This window comes from Macaca thibetana, chromosome X (assembly GCF_024542745.1).
Source record: "Macaca thibetana thibetana isolate TM-01 chromosome X, ASM2454274v1, whole genome shotgun sequence".
NCBI classification, from domain to species: Eukaryota; Metazoa; Chordata; class Mammalia; order Primates; family Cercopithecidae; genus Macaca; species Macaca thibetana.
In genome coordinates this window covers 97,403,993-97,430,248 of record NC_065598.1, presented here as the reverse complement: position 1 = coordinate 97,430,248, position 26,256 = coordinate 97,403,993, and the positions used below count along the sequence as shown (strand labels likewise).

Below are 26,256 nucleotides of genomic sequence, written 5' to 3'. Positions count from 1 at the left end.
GCGGGTGGCCTCCCATAGTGCTGGAATTACGGGTGTGAGCCACCACCTACGGTCATGTTTGGAAATTAAAAAAAAAAAAAGAAAAGTTTTTTGTAGTTTATGGGTTAAAAAAGGAAGCATAATAGAAATTCTAAAACACTGAAAACTGAATAACAAAAACACTAAATACCAACATTTGTAGGATTCAGTAAAAACAGTATTGCTTTTTTTCTTTATTTCTTCTAAAAGGAAAAAAAATGGGATACATTTGCCGAATGTGCAGGCTTGTTACATAGGCATACGTGTGCCATCGTGGTTTGCCGCACCTATTGACCCGTTCTCTAAGATCCCTCCCCTCACCTCCCACCCTCCAACAGGCCCTGGTGTATGTTGTTTCCCTGTGTCCCTGTGTTCTCAATGAAAATATTATTTCAAAGGAAATTTATGGTCTTAAGTTTTTATGTTATATGAAATGTCTACAACAGGCAAATCTATAAAGACAGAAAGTAAAGTAATACTTGAAAGGAGAGGCAGAGGCAAGATGAAGAGTGACAACTCATAGGTGCAGGATTTCTGTTTGGAGTAATGAAAATATTCCACAATTCATTGTGGTGATGGTTGCACAACTCTGGAAGCATACAACAAAAGGTTGAATTTTACACTTTAAATAGGTGAATTATTTAGAATGTGAATTATATCTCATAAAGCTGTTTTAAAAATCTTATGTTAGACTGGGGGGAAAAAAAGGTACGCATTAATGAGCTAAGCATCCAAATCAAAAGTTGGAAATAGACTGATAGAATAAATGTAAAGATAATAAAATGAAAAAGACAAGAGCAGAAATAGACGGAATAGAAAAAAATACGTTTGATAGAATTTTAAAAAATGAAAAATTGGTCCTGAAAAGATATAATTTAAAAAGCAAACCTTTGGTAAGACTAATCAAGAAAAAAGGTGAAAATAAACAATATTAGCACTGAACAAGAGGACATAATAATGAATATGCAGTGATTTTAAGAGATAAGAGAATACCATAATTAACTTTATGACAATGAATTTGAAAATGTGGATGAAATGGATACATTATTGGAAAAATAAAACTTGCCAAAATTGGCTCAGAAAGAAACAGAGAATTCAAAGGGTCCTATAACCACGGGAAAAAATTAAATCAGCAGTTTAAAAGTTCCCTGCCCCTCTCCTCAAAAAATAGACCCAGATGTAACAGATAAAGTCCAATCTTATACAAACTGTTCTATAGCCTAGAAATAAGTAATGTTCTTCAATGCGTTTTATGAGTCAAATATCTTTTATATTAAAACCAACACGATCAGTATAAAAAAATGAAATTTCAAACAAGTCTCAAAATATAGATGTGAAAATCTTAAACAAAATACCAGCAAGTAGAATCCAGCAATATATTTTAAAAAGTCATGATCAGAATGGTAAGGCAGAGCTGGTTTAACATTTTAAAAAATCTATCAAAGCTTAATTGATACATTCTAACACTATATGGAAATATAAAGACCCAACAAGAGCTACATCAATTTGGAAACAAAGGATACTTACTCTACTGGAAACTTACTCTACTAGATAGTAAGATACACTGTATGTGTCAGTCAGGGTAACAATATGCTATACTGAAGCAACAAATGAACCTCAAAACCTCAGTGAACTAAACAAAGGTTTATTTCCTATTTACGTAAAATTTAATGATTAGGCAGCTCTCCAATCTTCCACGCAGTTACTCAGGAACCTAAGACTTCTTCCATCTTGTGGTTCCTCCATCTAAACACACAGCCTTTTACACCAGTTTTAAATAACTTTAACCCAGAAATAATAAACATTACTTTGCTTGTAGTGTGTAGTCCAGATAGTCATATGACCTCAATCTAACTGCAAGGCAAGTTAGGAAAGTAAGTACAAAAATCATTTGGTGAGTACCAGCTATCCTTGCCATGTCATAGTAACAAAAGTAATATGGAAGAGATAAATAGATAAATGGAAGCGCTTAGAGACAGACTTAAGTAGATACAGAAAAAACTGGCAGCACAAATCAATGGAGAAAGAATGGACGGTTTAATATATGGAATTGGAAAGACTAGCTATTTGAAGAAAAATAAAGCTGGAACCCCCCTTAGCACCAAATATAAATCCAGACTACAGAGAACAAAATAAATATGAAAGCTAAAATTGTGAACTTAATAGATGATAATATAGAAGAATATCTTTGCCGCCTAGAATTAGATAACAATTTCTTAAACAAAACCTCAGAAGTAGATGCCATAAGACACAAAAGATTAATAGATTTGATTACATAAAAAATAAGAATTTCTATTCAATGAGAGACACCATAAACAAAGTTAATAGATGACAGAGAAAACTTATTTACAATACCTTTAACAAAGGATTAATAGCTAGCATATACAAAGTACTCCTGCAAATCCAAAAGAAAAGGACAGGAATACACTGCCCTATAGTGACAAAAGAGGACGGACAGGTGAGATGGCTCCTGCCTGTAAAGCCAGTGCTTTGGGAGGCCAAAGCAGGAGGATAGCTTGAGGCCAGGAGTTGAAGACCAGCTTAGGCAACATGGCAAGATCCTGTCTCTACAAAGAAAAAAAAAAAAACTATTTTAAAAAATTGTCTGAGTGTGATGGTGCATGCCTCTGCTTCCAGCTACTTGGAGCAGCTAGGCAGAAGGATTGCTTGAGCCCAGGAGGTCAAGACTGCAGTGAGGCATGTTGGTGTCACTGCACTCCAGCCTGGGTGACAGACTGAGACCCTATCTCAAAAAATAAAATAAAGTAAAATGAGAAAAATAAACTGACAAAACATGACAAATATACCCCGAGGAGATGAAAACCAAAATGCTCAGAAATAAATGAAGAGATATTCAGACTCATTATTAACCAGTTAATTGCTAATTAAAATTCAATTATAAATCCGTTTATACCTATTTGGCTGCCAAAAATTTTAAAGCTGGGACATGCCAATTGTTACTGAGGGTACAGAGATAGAAGAATTCTAACGCACACAGCTAATTAGAGTTTAGACTGGAGCTGCTATTCCAAAGAGCAATCTGACATACATAAATGAATTATACATATGCCCTATGGCTCAACAATTCCATTCATTTTATATATATTCCAGAACACTTTTCACATAGGTCCATAAGGGGACATGCATGAGGACGTTCATCACAATGTATGAGGTAACAGTAAGTTGGAAGCAGTATAGATTTTATTTCCAGGAAAATGAGGAAGTAAATTGGAGTGGATGAATACCGTGGTACATTATACAACAGTGTGAGACTACAGACGATGTACACAGAGTGACATAGATGGATCTTTAAAAAAATATTACTGAGTGGGGAAAGAAGTCAGAATGAGATCCACAGCACCATACTACTATCTAAATCCATGCATACAAAATAAAGTAAGTTTTAAAATAACTCAAACAAACATACACATCAAATAAATTAGAAGGTTGCCTTTGGGGAGGAGATGGAAGTAAAGAATAGAGAAGAAAGGAAACAAAGTAGTAAATGAATTAATAAAGAAAAGAAAATGGGTTTGATTAGATCAATGCAGATGGTATGCTACAAAGGGAAGAATATGGTTAGTATAATCCTCATCACCTAAGGTCCAAAAAAAAAAGGAAAGAAAATAATCCATTAATGTTGTAGTAGTATAAAAGTCTAAACTGCTATAATGAAAAACTCAAAAATTGTATGACTTAAAAAATATATATTCTTTACCAAAAGAGTCTGAGGTTAATGTTCCAGGTCAGCAGAGAGGCTCTGCTACACATAGCCATTCAGGGTCCCAGGCTCATTCCATCTTGTAGCTCCACCCTTCTCTAGGTACTCAAAGTTATCTGCACTCAGCCGGTAGCTAGGAAAAGAGAGAGCACATGTCAAGCATGAGGACGTTTTATGAGGGAAAGTCTGGAACACATCACTGCTGCCACAATCCATTGGCCAGAACTCAGTCTCATGGTTGCACCCAATCATAAGGGACGCTGACCACTATAGCTAGACCACTATTAACCAGTCTAGCTGGATTCCAAGGAGTGGGCAGAAAGCATGGATATTGGAGAGCACTAACAGCCTCTACCACAGTTTGCAAGAACTTTGTTGAGGGAATTATAAAATGTTTTTAAAAGATATTAAGCATCCACAATGCAGATCTCAGTGACTGCTTTACCTGGGCAATGGTTTACAAATGTTTTCAACCTCACTGGTACATTTCTCAGGGTTAGTTTGATGCCCAAATTTCTCTCTCCACCCTCGATGTCCATGATCAGTAATGTCTTCCATTTCCCCTGCAACTGTGTCCATCCCTCAAAACGTGAGGGCGGAGAGGCAGGCAGCGATTGGAATTAGAAAATGGACAGGATGTCGGTAACAGAGGCAGGGAATGAACATGAGGTTGTACTTCCTCATATTTTCACTTCCTCATGTATTATTACTGCCTTAAAAAAATAAGCATCAGTGGCGAGGAGCAGTGGCTCACGCCTGTAATCTTAGCACTTTGGGAGGCCAAGGCAGGCAGATCACCTGAAGTCAGGAGTTCAACACCAGCCTGGCCAGCATGGTGAAACCCCATCTCTACTAAAAATATAAAAATTAGCTGGGCATGGTGGCACACGCCTGTAGTCCCAGCTACTCAGGAGGCTGAGGCAGGAGAATTGCTTGAATCCCAGAGATGGAGGTTGCAGTGAGCCTAGATCATGCCAATTCACTCCAGCCTGGGTGACAGAGCGAGAAACTCCGTCTCAAAAAAAAAGCATCAGCACACAATTATTTTTACAATCAGAAAAAAATGAAGTTATTGTCACTGAAAAATTAATGAGGAATTAATCTGGGAAAATCTATCATAAAAATATTTCTGGCCAGGCACAGTAGCTCACACCTGTAATCCCAGCACTTTGCAAGGCCAAAGCAGGTGGATCACTTGACGCCAGGAGTTCGAGACCAGCCTGTCCCACATGGTGAAACCCTGTCTCTACTAAATATACAAAAATCATCCGGGGATGGCAGTGCACACCTGTAATCCCAGCTACTCATGAGACTGAGGCAGGAGAATCGCTTGAACCTAGGAGGTGGAGTTTGCAGTGAGCCAAAATCGCGCCACTGCACTCCAGCCTGGGTAAGAGTGAGGGAGACTAAGTCTAAAAAAAAAAAAAAAGTTCAACTTAAGAGGGAGGAAGTGCCTTAGCACAATTAAGTTTTATGAATGTATTGCTTTTCTGCACAAGAAGAGTTTATAAACATGCTAAGGTATTTGATAAGGTAATTGGTAAGATTTTTGATAAGGTATTTAGAAGGATTAGACTGAATCCTTCTAAACAATGAGATTTAACTCTGGGCAAAGGGAAGAGCTGTGAGATTGATGCTGCAAGGTATGAGGAATGCAGAGATGGTCCTATCCTTTCTGCCCAGTCAAGGTCGGGGTAAGGTGCTGCCCCCATCCCCTCTCATATTTCAGAACTTCTCATCTCCTGCATATGGGCACCTGACTCTTGCTCACTTCAAAAATATACCTGGACAGATGACCAAGGTGGTGACCTGAGTAAATGCTTTTGGATCCTTCCCTCCTCCCTCTCCTAAATTTCCACTGGGGTAACCCAGCCCCAGCAGAGAAGGGAGCACTGTTCCTGCCACTGGAAACCAGAATGCATGCCTTCTAGACCCTTGCAGCTGAGGGTGTCCATGAGGCCTGGAGAAGTGATTGCTGGGGGAGTATCCCTAACTGTCTCCCTGCTCTCTGCCCTTATTCACAGTGTCTGAGTGGAAGCCTCCCTGGACGCTATCTGCTGCCTCCCACCTATCATGAGCAGTGCAGTCTGGTGGGCCTTTCATGCCCCAAATCTGCATCTCCAGGGAGTCTAGGGAACCTAGCCTTACTGCACGGTTGCTGCCTTCCAGTCACCTTCCTCCTTAGTGGCCCCTCAGCCAGGCTAAGGACAGTGTCCAAGAAACTCTCACCTACTGACCATACTGATTAACTTAGACCATGTGTTCTCAACTGGACAAGTCTATAAATTCCTGGAAATTGTATACAAGGCTATGTATTGGGAGTGAGGGGAGGGTGCATATAAGTTTTCCAGGTGAGAGGCCAAAAGCTATAATTATTAACATGTTTTTAATGGGAAGTATAACCCTAAATATATTAAAAACCACTGGCCCAGAAGGTCTATGTTTATATTTGTTCTAAATAGGATGATTGTTTTTAATAGTAAAACTAATATAGTCATTATAAAAATGTCAAACAATGCAGAATGTATTGTATTCATTCATTCACTTAATAGTCTCTATTGAGCGCCTATGCAAGGCATTGAGAATACAATGGTAGAAAAAACAGACTAGGTCTTTGTATTCATGAAGCTCACAGATTAGTGGGGTATATACATTAATCAAATAATCACATGAGTGTACAGATAATTATAATTCCACATAAATACAAAGAAGGAATGGAACACAAATATGTATATGAGTATATAGCAGCAGATCAAGACATACTCTGAGGGGCTAAAATGGGAACAAAGAAAGCTTTCCTAAGGAAGTAAAATTTGAGAGGAAATAAGGAAAAGTATAAGTACTAGGCAAAGAGGATAATATAAATGTCTTGTAATCATACATCCTGCAGAATGCCATAGCTAACACATATGTATAACTGGAATAAATCACAGTCCACAAACCCAAGTGTATAAAACATCCAGCTTTTATTTTCCATAGCAATACTCATAATTTATATTTTGTCTTCTCATCCCATTGTAGTGCTGAAATGGAATCAGTTTAGGATCTGCTGTGTTTTCCATTGTGTGTCTAAGATCAAAGATGCTTACAAAGCACCTTAGAGTTGTTGGAAGAGGTCCACATGATTCCAGTATTATTGCTCTACATAACTCGCCATTCTCATTCCTTCCTCATGACCTTTTCAGATATTGTAGCTCTCTAGTTTGCTTGTGTCAACCTTGAATGATCAAGACTTTCTGTGCTGCTTCCCTGCCTTTGCTATGCTGAGATACAGAAAACTTCGTTAGACTCTATACTATATGTCTAGAAGCAATATAAAGCAGCCATGCTTCAGGTATCTCTTAATAGGTATGACATGTCACCTACACAATTTAATCCAACAAAACTGTTCAACGAATTTCCAGTCAACAGCAGACTGAACTGACTTGGAAAGCTTCCCCTTTCCCACTTGAAACTCACAGATATGATAGAATACTCACCTTCTCCAAAGACAGTAATATAGTCAAGTTCATGGTCATGAAATGGAAATCTCTAAGAAACAAAGAAGGAGCTAGCAACAATGAGCTGGAGATGAAGACAGACGGCTATTGGCTTTAAGATCTAGAGACCAGGATTTAATCCCACATAGGGACAGAAAACAATGCCTCTACACAGTGGAAGATGGGAAGCTGGTACTGAGCTCCAATCTAAATCTAGACGCCACAGAAACACAACCAGCACATGAAATAGTAACTAGAAAACTTTACCCCACAGCAAAGATACATGAGAAGAAAGCTCATCTTTTATGTGAAGTCATGGGTGGATACAGAGCCCCTTGGGAGCAATCAGAATCCAGGCCAGCTCCATTCATAGGCTGAATTCATAATCTGTACACGTGAGAGAACTCAAAGGACATACACTAATACAAAAATTAATCTGGAACTGGTGAAACTTTTATAGCCCTAGCAGAGACAAAGGCAAGGAGAAAATATACGTCTCAATAAATCACCCAGAATGCAGCACACAAAGATAAAACAGTACAAAATATGAATGAGAAGCTAGAAGACATGGCACAAAAAGGGAAAGTTTCAAAATATACCTAGAACGAAGTCCATAAAGAGAGTCTTGAGAGAATGAGGAAGGGACAATATTTGAAGAGATAGTGGCATGAATTTTTCAACAACTGATGCAAGACATGAATCCTTGAGCAGCACAAATAGAAGTAAAGCCATAGCTTGATACATCTTAGGGAAGAGCACCAACTGTACCTAACACTATATTTTCATGTGTTTAGGCTTTGGGAAATCAAAAAGCCCTTCCATAAACCTTTCCTGAAGCAAGGAATGGAAAAATGGAAAAGTAAGGAATATTCTGGGAAACAAAAGAACATAAGTTTATATATAAAACATACTATTCTGTCATATATGCACATGTGTAAATATTTACAATCTCTAGTGAAATGGTAAATCTTTTTTTAAGAAAAAGTAAGAAACTGGCCGGGCGCGGTGGCTCAAGCCGGTAATCCCAGCACTTTGGGAGGCCGAGACGGGAGGATCACGAGGTCAGGAGAGCGAGACCATCCTGGCTAACCCGGTGAAACCCCGTCTCTACTAAAAAATACAAAAAACTAGCCGGGCGCGGTGGCGGGCGCTTGTAGTCCCAGCTACTTGGGTGGCTGAGGCAGGAGAATGGCGTGAACCCAGGAGGCGGAGCTTGCAGTGAGCTGAGATCCGGCCACTGCACTCCAGCCTGGGCGACAGAGGGAGACTCCGTCTCAAAAAAAAACCAAAAAAAGAAAAAGTAAGAAACTGTTTTCAAATAAAGGAGGATATAGCACTCTTTCCAGGATTCCAGTCAGAGGGTACGTGTCAATGTTTAACAGTTTTCTGTATCTGTCATCCCATTCCTTCGTAAATCATTGAACATTTTCTTCCTTCTGACTATTCAGAGGATTCTCTTGGGAACATATACAAAACGATCCCATTGAGAAACGATCCCATTGAGAAATCGTATCAGCTGTTAGTCAAGCCACAGTCTCTACCCAGCTTAACTGTCCTGCTTTCTCCTGATACTAAATTCTGAGCATAGTTATTTTAAAGCTACAACTAAGGTAATCAACATACAATAATGGTAGCTGGAGCAATGTGCTACTGTGAAGTATCAGAGACTGCCGGGCGTGGTGGCTCACACCTGTAAACCCAGCACTTTGGGAGGCCGAGGTGGATGGATCACCTGAGGTCAGGAGTTTGAGACCAGCCTCGCCAACATGGTGAAACCCCATGTCTACTAAAAATACAAAAATTAGCTGGGCATAGTGGTGGGCCCCTGTAATCCCAGCTACTTGGAAAGCGGAGGCAGGAGAATCGGTTGAACCTAGGAGGCAGGGGTTGCAGTGAACTGAGATCAGGCCATTGCACTCCAGCCTAGGCAACAAGAGAGAAATTTCATCTCAAAAAAATAAAAAGAAAGAAAAGAAAAAAGAAAGGGACTTGTAAGGGATGGGGAAGACAAATTGAGAGAGTAAGTATATTATGGATTACAGTCTAAAGATATTTGCTTAAAATCTTTAATCCATCACTTAGGTAGGCCTCTCTAGGTAGGTCTAAGAAACAGTATATGAAGCAAAATGTTGATGCAGTGAAGAAATACAGAATCACAAAATTGATTTCAATCAATCCCAGTTTTGCCTATCCCCCAAAAGAGCTGCCTTGGAGTTTTCCATTCTCCAAATTTCTCCAGTCCCTTGTAGTATTTCCGTAGGGGACAATTCATATCCATTGTCTGTGCATTTCAAAATTTATATTATTTCTGACTGAAATAGAACTATGGAAAAGAGTCAACTATCATATTTAGCAAAAAGCAATAACAACACTGGAAGAAATAAAATTAAAACAGGAAAAATAATTTCTGGAATTGAGAAACATGATTTTCAAATTTAAAAACTCAGACTAAATGAAAGAGATAATGTCACTGTTGAAAATTGAACAAGCAGCCAAGGTGATCAGGTGAAAATTTAAACAATAAATGAAAATGATGAAGGAAAAGATAAATCTTGGATGACCCATCCAAAAGGCCCAATACATTAATGACTTTCTAGGATGAGAAAGAGAAATAGATGAAGAAGTGATAGGTAAAGAAATTATGAAGAAAAAATTCTCTAATCTAAAGAAAATCTTGAGGCTGAACAATAAAGAGATACCCCAAGTGCCAGACACCATTATTTTTTAAAAGTTCAAATGCCTAGAAGTATCATTATAAAATTCATAAATTCCAATGATAGAGAATATTATAAAAAAGAAGTTACATAAAAAGGAAAAATATCTGACAGGTAAATTATTTTTACTTGCCATCCTGGAAGTAAGAAAACAAGGAAATATCCACACACTACTAAAAGGAAAGAGTAGTAACCCCAAAATTGTGTGCCCAACCTAGATAATCATTACAAGTCAAGGTGAAGTAAGATATTCAAGCATGCAAAGATTCAGAGAGAATACAATCCATGTCTAAATTATCACAGGTAGCATTTATTGAGCACTTAGTACTTGTCAGGTGCAGCTCTGAGCACTTTACATATCTTTACATATCAGCTCAACAACCTTATGAGATAATCCAATTCTTAGCTTCATTTTCACATAAAGAAATTGAGATAGACAGTGGTTTAAAACTCACCCAAGAAAATACAGCTTTTAAATAAATAGCTTTTAACTCAGCCACTGTCATTCTGAGATCACTAATTTAACCACTATGTACTGAATGCTACTTGGACTTTGTATAAATGTTTCTAAAGGTTTCCTATTTTTGAAGTCAGGGAGCAGTGGGAAAATAAGGCACCTCAGCGGGTGGTGTAATTATCTCATTTGGATTCAACAGTAGAGAAACATTGTTTGATTTTGAGTGCTAGCACTCATGGAATGAAGTGTGCAGAAAAGCATAGTAAATTTTCTGAATTCACAATATAATGAATGTGTAAGAATAGAAGTTTGAATAAACCAAAAAAAAAAAAAAAGGAAAAGGAAATAGGACTCAACAAAATAAAATTAATAGTAAAAATAATAGGAACGTAAAACAAAATGAAGAGAATAAAAACAAGGGTATTAAATGTTGCACTAAAGGTAAAAGGGCACAGACCATGATAGTGAATTAAAAATCCAACTATATGTTCTTTATAAGAAACACACCTACAACACAGCAACAAAGAAACGTTGAAACAAATCCGTGGGTGAGGAGGTATCAGGCATAAGCAAGCAAAAAGAAAACATGGTTGAAAATATTAATATAAGCCAAAGGAAGCTCTAAAAAAAACACAGTTTAAATCATTATTTGTGTGAATAAAAATGGCACCTCTAAAGAAATTATAATAATCTTGTATGTACCAAACAGCATTGCAACTAAACAGATAAAGCAAAAACTGTTAGAATTACAAGGAGAACTTTAATACACCTCTATCGGAATTTGACCAACCCATTAGATGAAAAGATAATCAAAGACATAGAGAATAAATAATCAAACAACAATATTAACTCAATAGAGAGAAGTTTGCATGATATAAGGAGAGAATGTGCATCTTTTTTCTTACATGTATAAAACTTTTAAGAAATCAATCATGTCCTCAAAAACATAAAAATACATTAATAAATTCTAAAAAAGAGAATATATAGGCATATCCTCTTAACAAATAAAATTAGAAATAAATAATTAAAATGACCATAGTAATTGCCTGATAATAGAGCAATATTTTCCAAAATAACCCCTACGTCAAAAAGAAAATTAAAAATAAAGTTGCAAGTTATATGGAAAGCAAAGAAAAAGAGAATACATCATATGAAACCCTATTGTGGCGTGGCTAAAGATATACCCAGAGAAAAATCCATAGTCATAATTACCATTATTATTCAATAAAACCATAAATAAAAGAAATACACATTCTTCTTGAAGAAATTAGAAAGCACGACAGAAATAATCCAAAAACAGTAGAAGAAATTAGTAAAATTAAAGTTTAAAATAATGACCAAAAAAAGCCCATTGTAAAAGTGATAAATAGTGCTCGCTTCGGCAGCACATATACTAAAATTGGAACTATACAGAGAAGATTAGCGTGGCTCCTGTGCAAGGATGACACGCAAATTCGTGAAGCATTCCATATATTTTTGAACAATGAGAACACATGGACACAGGGAGGGGAACATCACACTGGGTTCTGTTAGGGAGTGGGTGGCTAGGGGAGGGATAACATCAGGAGAAATACCTAATGTCGGTGACAGGTTGATGGGTGCAGCAAACCACCATGGCACGTGTATAACTATGTAACAAAACTGCACGCTCTGCACATGTAACCCAAAACTTAAAGTATAATTTAAAAAGTGATAAAAAGTTGTTTTTTTAATCACCAATAAAATACATAAACATCATGATTATGGCTAAGAAAACACAGAGAAAGCAAAAGCATACAAATTATGATTAAAGGGTTGAACCACACAAATAGATGTGATTATTATAAATCACACGGGTAATTTATTATTATATTATAATTGTTATTATTATAATTTTACACACAAACATATGACATCAAAATTGATAATCTAAAGATAACATATAATTTCCCAATAGAATAGAAGTTACCAACATTAACTCAAGAAATAGAAAATTTGACTAGACCAGTTACTACAGATGAGATTGGAAATGTGTTTGTAGATTTACCATTGTAAACAAACCAAAAGGAAATAGATTTGCAGTTGGGTTCTAACTAACCTTTAAGGAAAGGATAATACCAATGTTATTTAAACTCTGCCAGAAAACAGGAAAAAATGGAAAGTTCACTAATAATTTTATAAAGCTAGCAAAGCTGAGACCAAAATCTGTTAAAGATAGCACATAAAAAGATAACTATAAGCAGTTATCAGTAATAATATAAAAAACAGAATAAAATATTAAACTCTAAAATATGTAGACAAATAGATCTCAGAAGTACAGCAAGAAAAAAAACTATACTATTACCTGATAGGGATAGATCCACAAAGGCAAAAATAAACAGTCAAATACCAAATTCTTTTTTGTTTTTTGCTTTGTTTTGTTCTGTATTTGTTTTTGAGACAGGTCTCACTCTGTCGCCCAGGCTACAGTTCAATGGCACAATCACGGCTCACTGTAGCCTTGACCTCTCAGGCTCAGGTGATCCTCCCACCTCAGCTTCCCAGATAGCTGGGACTGCAGACTGAATTCTCTTTTCTAAAAAAGTTTTTTTCTATGTGTATTTTGAGACAGATAGTGTCTTTTTTCCCCAGGAATTCTATCAATATAGTTAATTACATAAAAAATTTGAGGAGGCCAAGGCGAGTGGATCACCTGAGGTCGGGAGTTCAAGGCCAGCCTGACTAACATGGAGAAATCCCGTCTCTACTAAAAATACAAAATTAGCCTGGCGTGGTGGCGCATGCCTGTAATCCCAGCTACTCGGGAGGCTGAGGCAGGAGAATTGCTTGAACCTGGGAGGTGGAGGTTGCCGTGAGCTGAGATCGCACCATTGTACTCCAGCATGGGTGACAAAAGCGAAACTCTTGTCTAAAAAAAAAAAAAAAATTAAAGGAGAAAAAGTACATGATTCTATTAATAGACACTGAAAAGCAAACAGGGAAAAAATCAGTAGCTAATCCTAACAGACACTAATAGAAATAGAAGGGAATTACTTAAATATTAAAAGCACTTTTTACCAACAATCAACAGCAATCCTCATTCAAACCATGAAATTCTAAAGTAATTCCCACTAAAACCAGAAACAAGTCACTGTTACTCACAATTTCCATTCTTATTCAAGTGTTTTTTGAGATTATAACTATTGCAATAAGAAATAATTAGAGTAAAATTGGGAAAAGATAAAATTAATTTATATTTACAACTGATAATGATTGTATTTTTCTAAAAACAAGGGACTATTTAAAAATTAGAAAGTCAATAAGCAAATTAGAAAAGGTGGTGGGACATAAGATAAATATTTTTAAAATCAACAGCTTTTCTCTATTCTAGCAAGTTTTTAGAGAATATTACACTACAGAGCCCATGGATCAACATTATTCTTTTATTTCTTTTGATTAAAAGAATATATATCACTCGTAAATGGCTATCATCTATCAAACTCATTGAACTAGTGCATAGAATGGTTGCATCAACTGCTAGTTCAACCAATTGTATCAGTCTCAATGTCCCTCTGATACTTATTTTATTTTTTATTACACGATTATATGATTTACTATTTTTTCCATTTGTACCCATTTATTTTATAAATTTAATCTGTATTTCATCATGCTTGATAAGCATATTACTTTATCTTGTAAGTGTCCACCAAATGTCTTAAGTTATAGTGCCTAAAACCTCTATATCTGACAATTCATTTTATGCTTCAAAAAGATCAGTTTCTTATCTTTGGTTCTAAGAACACATGATAATATATAGTAACTGTCTTGTTGGAAGGCTGGAATAGCCAGCAGACTTTCAAACTCTCAGGTACACTGATTAGATTATTCATTGTCATATGTCCTAGGACAACATTAAGATTGGTTTTTTTTTGAATATTTAATTTTAATCTTTATTTTTTGGGGGTACATAGTGTGTATATTTATGGGATAAATATAATGTTTTGATACAGGCGTGCAATGTGAAATAAGCACATCATGGAGAATGAGGCATCCATCCCCTCAAGCATTTATCCTTTAAGTTACAAGCAATCCAATTACACTCTTTGAGTTATTTTAGAACGTACAATTAAGTTATTATTGACTAGAGTTGGAAAAACCTAAGATTGCTTTCAATGAAGTGTTGTCACATTCACTCAGGCCACTTATTAGACTACCTTTTACAAATTGTGACAATATGTATATTTGAAGACAATATAAAAATTATTTTTAAATCATGGAGTGGAAAAGGCCGAAGCACAACCTCAAACCTAGAAGCCACAAAGGGAAAGGCTGAGGGATATGACTACATGAAAATGTAGATCATCTGCAGAGAATGACACCATGAACACAGTTAAATGAGGTAAGATATGCATGGCAGAATAAGTGTGATGTATTTTAAGTGAAAAAAATGGTTACAGAATAGAACACTATATGGACTAAGAGTTCATTTTCTGTTAAAAATGTGAGTATGTATAATATCTATTTATGTATATGCATAGAAAACATCAGATTGGTAATAGTAGGTAACTGTATAGATGGATGGAAATAGGGCAATTTGCATATTTTACTTTATATATTTACCTGTTTTAATTTTTAATAAGCATTTGTTATTTCTATGGTCTAAGAAAACACAATAAGGAATGTTAAAATACAGCTCATTGTGAAAAATAATCTCTCAGAGTGCTGGTAACTCCCAAATCCATCTCCAAGTGGTGGACAAATGGCTAGTTCAATGCAAAATCCTACCCTCCGATGCACAGGCTATAATACGGTCTTTGTTCCCAGATGCTAATTTTTTCTCTTTCTACGCTGAAACATACATACATATATATATATATATATATGTGTGTGTGTGTGTGTGTGTGTGTCTGTGTGTGTATATATGTAATTCTGAGACTTCTATCAGTAGTTTAAAAAATAGTTGAAAAACAGGTATGAGCTGAGAGACGTAAAAACAATTTTTTTTTGGAATACCTGTAAAACAATTTCAGGGTCTTAGTAATACCATAATATTTCCCCAGTTATAACCATAGCCACCTAAACAAATGTAATTTATATGTGGCATATATTCATAAATATTCACAAGTTATGATATTCATAATAAAAGGGTTTACTTTTATATTAGAAGAAAAGCAGCCAGAATTCATTGAATTTTCATGAATGACATGGTGCTATTTAACACTTCGAATATTTGGCTATAGATTACATGGACCAACTTAAGAAGAGGTGATGATTGATGATTAATAACTGATTTTAAAGAATCATTCTCCAAGTCCATTTGAATGGATTGAAGATTTATAAAGTACTTTAAATATTGCTTGTTTTATTCAGTCTTCTTTATATTCCATCATTTCTAATATCAAAAAGAGAGTCCATTTGAACACATTTTAAGTGATGGAAGATAATAAAAATCAAAAGTTTTGTTTTATGAATTCATTTCATTCAGTCCGGATTTTCATTATAGCTTATTGTAAGGGGACCACAAAAATTAACATGAAGATAGTCAAAATCACAATTTAGTGAACAGAGGACTGAAAACGGAAAAACATTAAGAAGGAACAATTTTGCTCAGGTTTCAAAAACATTTAGTAACTAGGTATCATTTCCCATTAAAAAAAAATCTAGGCCGGGCACGGTGGCTCACGCCTGTAATCCCCGCATTTTGGGAGGCCAAGGCGGGCAGATCACGAGGTCAGAAGATCGAGACTCCATCCTGGCTAACACAGTGAAACCCCGTCTCTACTAAAAATACAAGAAAATCAGCTGGGCATGGTGGCGGGCACCTGCAGTCCCAGCTACTCGGGAGGCTGAGGCAGGAGAATGGCGTGAACCTGGGAGGCGGATCTTGCAGTGAGCCGAGACCACACCACTGCACTCCAGCCTAGGCAACAGAGCGAGACTCCGTCTCAAAAAAAAAAAAAAAAAAAAATCTAGAAAAGGAAGAAATTAATCAACATGTATGGGAAAATGCATTGCAAATACTACAGTTTCCTCCTGCTGTAAGAGCATATATCTTTCAGAAAACAGGATAAAATCTCCACAACATTGGTCTGGTCAACGATTTCTTGGACATGACTCCCAAAGCACAAGAAACAACAGCAGAAAAAAGCAAATGGGATTGTATCCAACTAAAATGTTTCTGAACAACAAAGGAAACAATTAACAGAGCAAAGAGATAACCCACAGATAAGGAGAAGATATTTGGAAATTACATACCTGTTAAGGGGCAATACCCAAAATATATAAGTAACTCAAACAACTCAATACTAAGAAAACAAATAACCCAATTAAAAAACGGGCAAAGGATCTGAAAAGACATTTCTCAAAAGAGACAAACAAATGGCCAACAGATATGTGAAAAAAATGCTCAACATCTTTAATCATCTGGAAATGCAGATTAAACCGCAATGAGATATCACCTCACACCTGTTAGGGATAGCTATTATCAAAAATATAAAAGACAATCTTTTTTGGTAAGAATGTGGAGAATATGAAACGCTCGAACATTGTTGGTGGGAGTGTAAATTAGTACAGCCATTTTGGAAAACAGTATGGAGGCCCCTCAAAAAACTAAAATTATAATTACCGTATGATCCAGCAATCCCACTTCTGCATATATATTCAAAGTAATTGAAATCGGTATATTAAAGAGATATCTTCACTCCCATGTTAGTTACAGCATTAACTAAGTTACAGCAACCTAAGTGTCCATCATTGGATGGATAAAGAAAATGTGGCACATGCAAATGGAAATACAGTGGAAACAATTCAGCCTTTAAAAAGAAGAAAATTCTAGCCAGCCAGGTGTACTGGCACTGGCCTGTAGTCCTAGCTACTTCAGAGGCTGGGGTGGGAGGATCTCTTGAGCCTAGGAGTTTGATATCAGCATGGGCAACGTAATGAGACTCTTATGTCTTATGTCTCTTAAAAAAAAAAGAAGGAAAATTTGTCAGTTGCAACATTTACAATAACATGTGTTAATCTAGAAAGCATTGTACTAGGTGAAATGAGTCAGGCACAAAAAGACAAATAATGCATGATCTCACTTATATGTGGAATCTTAAAAAGTTGAATTCATAGAAGTAGAGTTGAATGGTAGTTACCAGGGGATGGGGGTAAGGAGAGGCACAAGGAAAGGAGAGATGTTTCTTAAAGGGTACAAAGTTTCAGTTAGACAAGAGGAATAAGTTCTTCTAGTAGTCTATTTCACTGCATGGGGACTATACTTAATAATAACATATTGTATATTTCAAAATTGCTTAAAAAGTAGATTTTAAATGTTCCCACCATAAATAATTAGTATGTAAGGTGATGTATATGTTAATCAGCCTGTTTTAATCATTCCACAATGTATTCATGTGTCATAACATGACACTGTACTCCATAAATACATACTTTTATTATTTGTCATTTTTAAAAAATAAAATTTAAAAAAGTAATCACACTGCTAAAAATAGTATACTTCTCTTAAACTCTGTTTGATAGCCAATTTGATCATATATGTTAATAATTCTAAACTACCACCCATTGATGTTCTGCCTCTGTTAAAGGGGCATCTGGGCAGACAAAATTTATAATTGTGTCCAGGGAGAAATGTACTACATCTCTTGAATACAAGAACTGGATTTCATCAATAACTTTATCCTCACAGTGGAGATGGATCCACCAGGTTCTCCTACTTTGATGGCACCCTGTCAGAATAAAGTTACCTCTCTGATAAGGCTTCCTTCACTCCCTTCTCCCTTCTCCCTCCTCTCCCACCTATACCCGGAAACCATACATTGCCCAAGCCCTTAGCACAATACCTGAGAGGGTCCCACTGGAGAGGGTCAAGCACTGAGCTATGCCACTCAGATAAGTAAATATTACTTATCCTGCTAATACCACACCCTCAGGGCAGGGCAGATCAGGGACCCCAGGATCGTGGTGAGACAGCTCTGGCTTAAAAGCAAGAAAGAGCCATGGTTTAAACAGAAAAACCAGAAAAAATCTTCAGCCTTGGATGTGATGCAAAATAAATGTAAAAAGCTACCATTGAAAATAGTATGAATCATTATCTAAAAGGCCATTCTCAAGGGAACTTAGCAAAGAAATTAATGAAAGAGAGCCATAAACATAAAATTTGCCTGAACCACATCAATTTGCTAAGCCTACACTCGGAATCTCTTTTGAAAAAAGACAGGTAAAATGTGAATTTTTCAAAAAAGAAAATCCATTTCCTGAGCCTTGAAATATTATGTATATTGGCTGACAATTTACAACAGAACAACACTCCACTTTTGTAAAATCGCCTTTGAACATGTTTGCACTGGGATAGATCCACTTATATTCCTAAAACTGTTAGACGAGAACAAAACCTAAATAGCAGGACATCTTCTGAGTTTATGGTTTCCTTGGTTTCGCAGGAGCTGCCATCCTCTCTAAAGAGAAGACACTGCCTCCTCCATGTGCCAATGGGCTGCCACAATCAGCTAGAATCCTAGAACTCTCCCCTTTCCAAGAGAATTGAGGGTGACAACCTCCTATGTGAAAACATTGGGACATCAACGTGTGACCTGGCTGCCTGGACCAGGCAGTCACACATCTATCTCATACCACCTTTCCCAAACTCCGAGTTATTCAGTCTAAATAAGACCAGGTGCAGGACATCAAAAATTCATGCAGTGCACGTGTGGCCATGCCAAGCTAAGACTAGTTCCTTCTCAGTGTCTTTTTGTCCAACAAAGGTTCCAAAAATTCTTGGCATTCAGTCACACCCAGGGTCAACTTATGACCAGAGCAACGACAGTTATTATTCTGTATTAAATGCCCACTGATAACATGGCATGGTGTCACGGGAATTGAAGGGTCAGAGAAGCCCAGAGAGGCTACCACCAATGATCTCCCAGAAGGAGAAAATAAAGAAAAGTAGGAGGAAGGAAGTGGAAAGAAGAATGAGAAGGAACAAAGCAAAGGGGAAAGGAGCAGATGGGTGCTAGTCAGGCCTGTACCTGCCTCACTGGGGCTTTTTACTACTCGAGTTAGCCTCATTTTCACCTCAGGTGTAAAAGTTACTCCACATCTCAAGTTCAAGATGACTTGATCTGAATTTTTGTTAGATATTCAAGCTACATATCTGGGTCAAGGCACAAGTTTGTACTCATCAACTCTATTTTTTCAAGTATTATATCGCCAATGAATGTTATTCTTTTTTGAGGAGAAAAGTTTTAAATCAGGCACTGAAAATTTATCGATAGTATGATCCAATTTTATGTAAAGAATATATAAGTATATGAATAGTAAAAGTGTCTGGAAGGGTATACATTGCTTAAATTCTGTGCTTCTCTCCCTAGCTGCCCAAAACAGTTCTTTTGCAGCCCTTCACTCTTTGACTCTGCACCTTCTCTCTGAAGGGCCACATCTACTTCCATGTGCTCCGTTATCATCCATCCTCCAATGGCTCTCAAATCCTTATTTGCAGCCCGTTCATCTCCTCTGAGCACCAGATCAATACATTCAAATGACAATAGCATATCCCCATCTGAGTGTCACACAGGTACATCAAACCGAATTTATTTTAAAGGAATTAATCCTCCCCACCCCATCTCCCCACAAATCTTTTTCTCTCACCTAACAATAGGAGCAAGAAAAAATGTTAGTTCACTTTCCCATCGCCCCACCTTTAAAACTGGTGTTACATGAGTTTCTACATATGCTTGATTTAGTAGGCTTACCATACCCAGCAACTTTAAGCCAACCTGGTTTTGTCTGTACTACAAACATTACAGTACATACAGGGAAACTTGGATATAAAACCGGGTAAGTGAATAGAGGATTTTACCCTTTCCTGGCCTCATATATAAAGCAGGATAACATCCCCCAAACAACTAGAAATATATTGCAGAGGCTGGTGTGATCATGTCTGAGGAAACACTTTGGATTTTTAGAAAAGAAAGAAAACTACTCCTGTGAGAAATTATTTTAACAGTTGCCTTGCAGGAATGACAGAACTTTACACAGTAGTCACTTAATAAATGTTAACCTTTATTGTTACTATTATTTATTAAATGACACTAAAACATGGCAGAATGCCCCAGCAAAACAAAAGTCAACCAAAAAACTATCAACCCTGCATTCTAGGTAATTAAGGGTGCTCAATTTTCTTAATTAACTACTATGTGCCAGAACATTGTAAGTACTTTGCATATATTACCTCATTGAATCCTCATAATAAGCCTTATCTATCATTTCAGAGAAGAAACTTCAACCTACCTCATTTTTAATCTAAATATTTCTTCCATTCAATATGTGTTCCAATCAATCACTTGCTTCATTCCCATCACTTTTCTTTCTCAAAAACTTCCTAAAAATCAATACCCATTTTAGATAAATAAAAACACATAGATGAATAAAAAGTAAAAAAGTAAAGATCATTCATTATCCTTCTACCCAAAGATAACTACTGTTTCTATCTGGATATCTATAACTCCAGTTTTTAGTGTCCTTTTAAACATATGTTTTATTAGTCTTAAAAAATGGAATTATACTTCAAATACTTCTATCTACCCATTTTTTCTTTCCCACTTCACAATGCATAATGAATAGCTTTTCCTGGCAATATAGATTTCCATCAGCATACTTATCCTACTGTGTAAACATTCCTTACTTTATAACCAATCCAATGTGCTAGATACTTAAATTGTTTCCAATTTTTACTAGCTTAGACAGTGCTGGGATGAACAGCCTTGTACATACAATCTTTGGGCAATTATTCAATTACTTCCTTAGGACAAAAGGTTTACATAGTTTAAGGCTTATGATCTGTATTAACAAATGGCCACCACTAGGGTGTGAAAGGCTCCATTTTGCCACACCCTCACTGACACTATACAGTAACAGATAGAGACTTTCATATGGACCCCAATTATTTTCTAGTAAAAAAAGATTTAGTGGGTCTGGGTGTTCAGTGGGATAATATTCAAACAACTCTCCACAACTGGCTTCACCCAGCTTTCCAAAATTATCTACTCCCACTCTCCACACTATCCACTCTAAGCAGAATGATCTCCTGACTGTCATAGGAAGAGGGTTCCTACTTCCATGCCTTTCTCACACCATGCCCCCCTCGTCTTGTCTCATGGAATTCCCTAACCACCCTACCCCATGCAGGACTCATTTTCAATTGCCACCTCCTCCATGAAGCTTTAGCCGACTAGCACATCCCACAGAAGCTTTTGCCTCCTTTGTGCTCTCAGAGGGAACATATGACAATGAGTACATGCTTCAGATATTCTGTTATCTTTTGGTTTGTACGTTTCTTATCTCTCCAACTTGATTATAAACTGAAGGACAGGGATGGTTTCTTTCTTTCTTCTTTTTTTTCTTTCCAGCATTAATATACAACTTTATTGATGATACACAAATTAAATCACTGAAAATGACAGAAGGGAGCTTACTTATGATGAATTGGTTCACTGTCACTTATGCAGAAGAAAAGCAAAATATTTCAATCTAGGCAGCGAGATAAAAAGCAACAAACATGTTTTCAGAACAAGTAGTGATATTCATTCATCCATCTTAAACCTAAAGACCAACTCGGTTAAATATCAGGATTGATGATACAATATGATATTCATTATTCAAAACTGGTAGCTGAAAGGATTCCTTTACCATATAAACAAGGTGGAGAAAATGAATAGTTTACAATGTGTGTTGCTTCCAAATTACAAAATCAAGGTGTTATTCCTGGCTCTTTGGGAACATATGTTCAGCCAGTTTGGCCATGAATTTTCCAACTTTTACTTTCACCAAAAAATCATGGTGGCTTTCTATTCCCAGAACCTTATCAGCACACACTTGAAATTCTTTTAAAAAGAAAAAAAGTGAACCTTCACCGAATTGATTCTGAGTAGGTTCATTTTCTTCCCATTTGAAATTATCATTTATATTCTCAAATATGACCAGAAGTTTAAGAATAACTTCTTTGTTCTCCTTCTTATTAAAGAGGGAGCCCAGTGAAGATGGTACTTGGGCCCTGAGCAGTTCCCTAGTCATGGCTGGATTTTCAGCCAAATTCAAAAGGAGTTTCAGAACCTGAAGTTTGGTTTCTTCATTTCCCGCTGAAAATAAACGAAAAAAGTCAGAAATGGAATTAGCAAGCATGTGCTGATACTCATTAGTAACAGTCATATTTGTAAGCAATCTCAGTCCAGCAAGCTGCACAGATGAGTTCAATCGAGAAGTGATTGTGTCATCACACACTTGATTCATGTATACCTTAAGCCTGCGCTGATTTTCAGCATTCACACTCAAGTTATTCAGGACAATTAAAGCCTTTTCCTTAACTATGGGATCCCGCGTATTGAGAATCTTTGCGACAATTGGGAGACCACCGAGATCACGAATAATATCTCTGTTAAATGCATAAGCAGCATTGTTACCCAGAGCAATTAAAGCTGCTTCAAGAATATAAGGCTTTTCAGACATCTCAACCAAGCAAAGAACCTTTTGCAGCTCTTGAGGGGACAAAATGGTATCATCTGAATTGGGGGAAGCCCGTTTCTGGACAGCCCGACGTGCCCGGGTAGCCCTGGCCCTTGCCCTGGCCCTGGCTCTGGTTCCAGCTTCAGTCCCAATCCGGGCCCAAGGTGGGTACCATACTATACTCTTGCTCTCATTGCTGTCATCATCATCATCAGACCAGTCATTATACCTGGCCCCAGAACAGTCCCCAGCATCATCCACATCCCCAGATCCACCCTCAGCCATTTTTTCCTTGTTCTGTTTTCTTCCCCTAGTCAGTTTATAAATGCAATAGCAGGCGCCAGCCCCAATCACCAGGCCTGCAGTCACCCAGCCTACTTTCCTGGCGTAGCCCATGCAATCGTCCCTGACAATAGCAGGGACCAAGCAATAGAGTAGTCACTCAGGCTGGGGGAGGAAGGCTGTGGGACTGGGCTCAAGCCTGTGGAGGGTGATCGTCTTCAGCCACTTCAAGGCCACAATAGCTGATTCTGGAGGTTGACCTAGGAGTGGAAGAATAAAATCGGGTTTGAGTTTCTCTTCTGCTTGTGTTGTCCCATGCAGGGAGTTGTGCAGAGGGACAAGATAATAATAATTGAATGCTAGGTAGGAAATGTAGATTGTTGACAAAATCTCTATGCCTCTCATTTCAGCCTTTCCCTCCCCACCCCAGGTCACCCCGCCCAAAGCCTAGATAATGCCAGTGGAATCCACAGATTCTGCTGGGGTCTCAGTCACCACAACCTCAGATGTCCCCAGGGACCTGACTAGAACCCTTGCACTAACCTCCTCAAGACAAGCAGTTCGCCCCTTCTTCTGTTTCCTGGTGGTGTGCCACGCCCAACAACCTTTCCAATCTGCAGAGAGACCAGAGCCAGTGAGAACGGAGCACTTGATGGATTGACTGTTGATTTGTTGCTTTCCTGATTCACCATTCCGGCTATCAGGTTTGTTTTTAACCTCTTTATGCCATCCCAAACATGCACAGGTCTGCCCCCTCCCTAGCCTGAAATGGGAGGGAGGTAAGGAAAATAAAGCAGGATTGGAAGAGCCTGTCCAAAGTGCGAGCGATTTCTAACCCCTCCCCCATTCCAGGCAGCCCCCACGCCCACACCGACCTCTACTGATCGGAGGAAACTTCCTCCCTCGCTTCAAGCGGAGCCACCTGCTATAGCAGACCTGCAGGATGACAGATCGAAAACATGGGGAGTAAGTGCTGTTGAGAGAGGAGGATTATGAACAAACTATCCGATAGGTTTCCCTGCTGTCATTTCCCCCACTTCCCCCCCACCACACACACACAAAGCACGCCATTTCGCCACAGTCCGGGGAGTGCAAGAAACACATTCGGACTCAAACCTGTACCTAGATTATTACCTTCTCTGCCTTCTCCCCACCCCCGCGGCCAACCCCGTCCCTCCTAGAGTCCCCAGATGGTCTTACCCTCAAATCGACCTTCACCGATTAGGATTAATTTCCTTCCTCTTCTTTTGCCTGGCGTTGTGCCGCAACCTACAGAAAGACTGGCCACCCGGGAGAGGCTTGGACCCACTAGACACAGAGCCATGGTCAGGAAGGCACAGCCACAGGCAGAAAGACGGGAAACTGCCGCCACTGCGTGCTTGGTGGACGGACTAGTCCCCAGAACACAAAACTCTTTTCTAATTCGGAGGCCTGGTTGTCAGAGGTTTCCCACCCCTATTACCTCTCTTGGGGTTCTGCTGACATATCACGTTGCATCTCACCACCCCCGCCCCCATATCCAGCCATTCCCCTCCGGCACTGTCCTGGTGGACTAGGGGCCAACACCCAGGCCACAGCTCCCTTTCCGGATTGCGGGCCTAGGCTCCCAGCAGATTCCCATCTCCCGATCTCTGAGCTTTTCCCCAAACACTCCCCAGCTCACCGTTTCGCAGCATCGAAATGGGGTGCAGGCGGGACATATGTCTTGGAAAGCGGGCGGCGAGTGGGAGAGACGACGGAGGCGCCTCAGTACCCGCGACGGTCTCGGCCCTACACCCTCTAGCACCCTGACTTTATGGAATCTCCCAGGCACTGACCTGCAGGGATCCGGGACAATTTTCTTCTCCTCTTCCTTTTTCCCTCCGCCGCAGGCCCGCCCGCCCTCAGGGCAATGGGGAGCTGGTACTCAGACGGGAACAACGACCAGGACAAGAAGGACTTCTGCACACGTCAGCTCTTGGTCACGTGAGAGCTACGTCATCCACCAACTCGGGTCCCCAATTTCCCCTCCCACCAGCAGTGCGGCAGAAGAGGGCCCGCCCCCCTCCTTTCCCTCCCCCACACCAGGCCTTGTTACTCTTTCTTCTTCAATAATCTCATCACCTTGTAGTTGTGTTTCCCTTCCACCGATTACCAGAAAGGGACGACATCTTCCCCTGGGGCTACGGGCCACTTGTACTTTTTATGAAAAATTGCCTCTTCCTTCCCTAGGCTCCTGGGACAGCAGCCTCTCCCTCCACCTTCCCTCCCCCGAGCTATTAAAGTCTACCATTTCCTCTGAAATCTAGTCCCAGATCTGAAAGGAACAAGCGATCGGAAAAGAAAATCTGGAATGAGAGTGTGGCTTTTACTTTCTTAATACTTTGTTATTTTTGTTCCGTCCTCCCCCGCCCCCAGCCTGCATTCTTTTTACGAGAAAAAAAAAATACTATAAAGCTATTTCCATTTTAGAAAAAAATGAGTGGAAGCTGGAGAATGATGTTGGGTGATGGCCTCCAAAAGTCCCACATTTTCTCACTTGGTGGAGAGTGTTACACACTTCACTCAAAGCAATCTTAATGTCTTCTGGGGCCTAGCACACAGCACAGCCCTGAATGAGCTAATCAGTGTGTCTGGCAATATGTAAATCCTCTGACTAGACCAGTCTTCTAAATAGGAGAGCTACAGACTTTCACCTGCACCCATTAGCAAGGTGGAGGCATTGAAGCCACAAAAGCCAGAACGCAGGAAAAAAAAAAAAAAAAAAAAAAAAAAAAACCTGAGGAGAAAACATAAGTGCACAGTAGGTATCTGTGAGATAAAGCATGCACACTGAAAAAATGAGTGTGCATAAAAAGAACATTACAAAATATACTTGGTCAAAATAGATAGTATCATCTATAAACGAAATAAGTATTAGAGGAACACAGACCAAGACAAAATTGGCTGAAACCGGAAACTAGCAATTAGTATGAAACTATTTCACTCACTGGTTTGATAAGCTGAATAATTCACCCATCATCAATGATTTAACTTTTTTAAAGTAGGAAAAGGAATAAAATAATTACATCCCCTCATTATTTAAGTTAACCAGATTTGATTTCAGTGGCTTGCAACTAAACAATCTTAACTAAAGCACAATACAAA

At 38.3% G+C, this 26,256-nt stretch overlaps 3 protein-coding genes and 1 non-coding gene across 9 annotated transcripts in view; 2 read left to right on the top strand and 2 right to left on the bottom strand.

Annotated features, from left to right (window-relative positions):
- The window catches only part of ARMCX2 (armadillo repeat containing X-linked 2), a 35,016-nt gene extending 11,441 nt beyond the window's left edge, over window positions 1-23,575 (top strand). Inside the window, exon 6 of the transcript XR_007722568.1 lies at window positions 23,541-23,575. The gene's annotated coding sequence lies outside the window, so the exon portion shown is untranslated. The remainder of the gene's footprint in view (window positions 1-23,540) is intronic.
- TCEAL2 (transcription elongation factor A like 2) overlaps window positions 1-26,256 on the bottom strand; it is a 647,988-nt gene that overhangs the window by 353,382 nt on the left and 268,350 nt on the right. The gene's annotated exons all lie outside the window — the stretch shown is intronic.
- Window positions 11,759-11,865, top strand: LOC126946946 (U6 spliceosomal RNA). The gene has a single exon (XR_007722811.1). It is a non-coding gene; the product is annotated as a U6 spliceosomal RNA (small nuclear RNA).
- Window positions 20,389-25,423, bottom strand: ARMCX3 (armadillo repeat containing X-linked 3). 4 transcript variants are annotated; one of them, XM_050775981.1, is made up of 5 exons: window positions 24,948-25,423; window positions 24,331-24,438; window positions 24,006-24,066; window positions 23,674-23,744; window positions 20,389-23,390 (listed from the first exon to the last, which is right to left on the bottom strand). In XM_050775981.1, the coding sequence occupies exon 5, from the start codon at window positions 23,242-23,244 to the stop codon at window positions 22,105-22,107; it is 1,140 nt and encodes a 379-aa protein (XP_050631938.1). In that variant the 5' UTR covers window positions 23,245-23,390; window positions 23,674-23,744; window positions 24,006-24,066; window positions 24,331-24,438; window positions 24,948-25,423; the 3' UTR covers window positions 20,389-22,104. The 4 variants fall into 4 exon arrangements, with proteins under 4 accessions (XP_050631938.1, XP_050631937.1, XP_050631939.1 ...); XM_050775980.1 differs by having other exon boundaries at window positions 24,331-24,410; XM_050775982.1 differs by having other exon boundaries at window positions 24,794-25,093.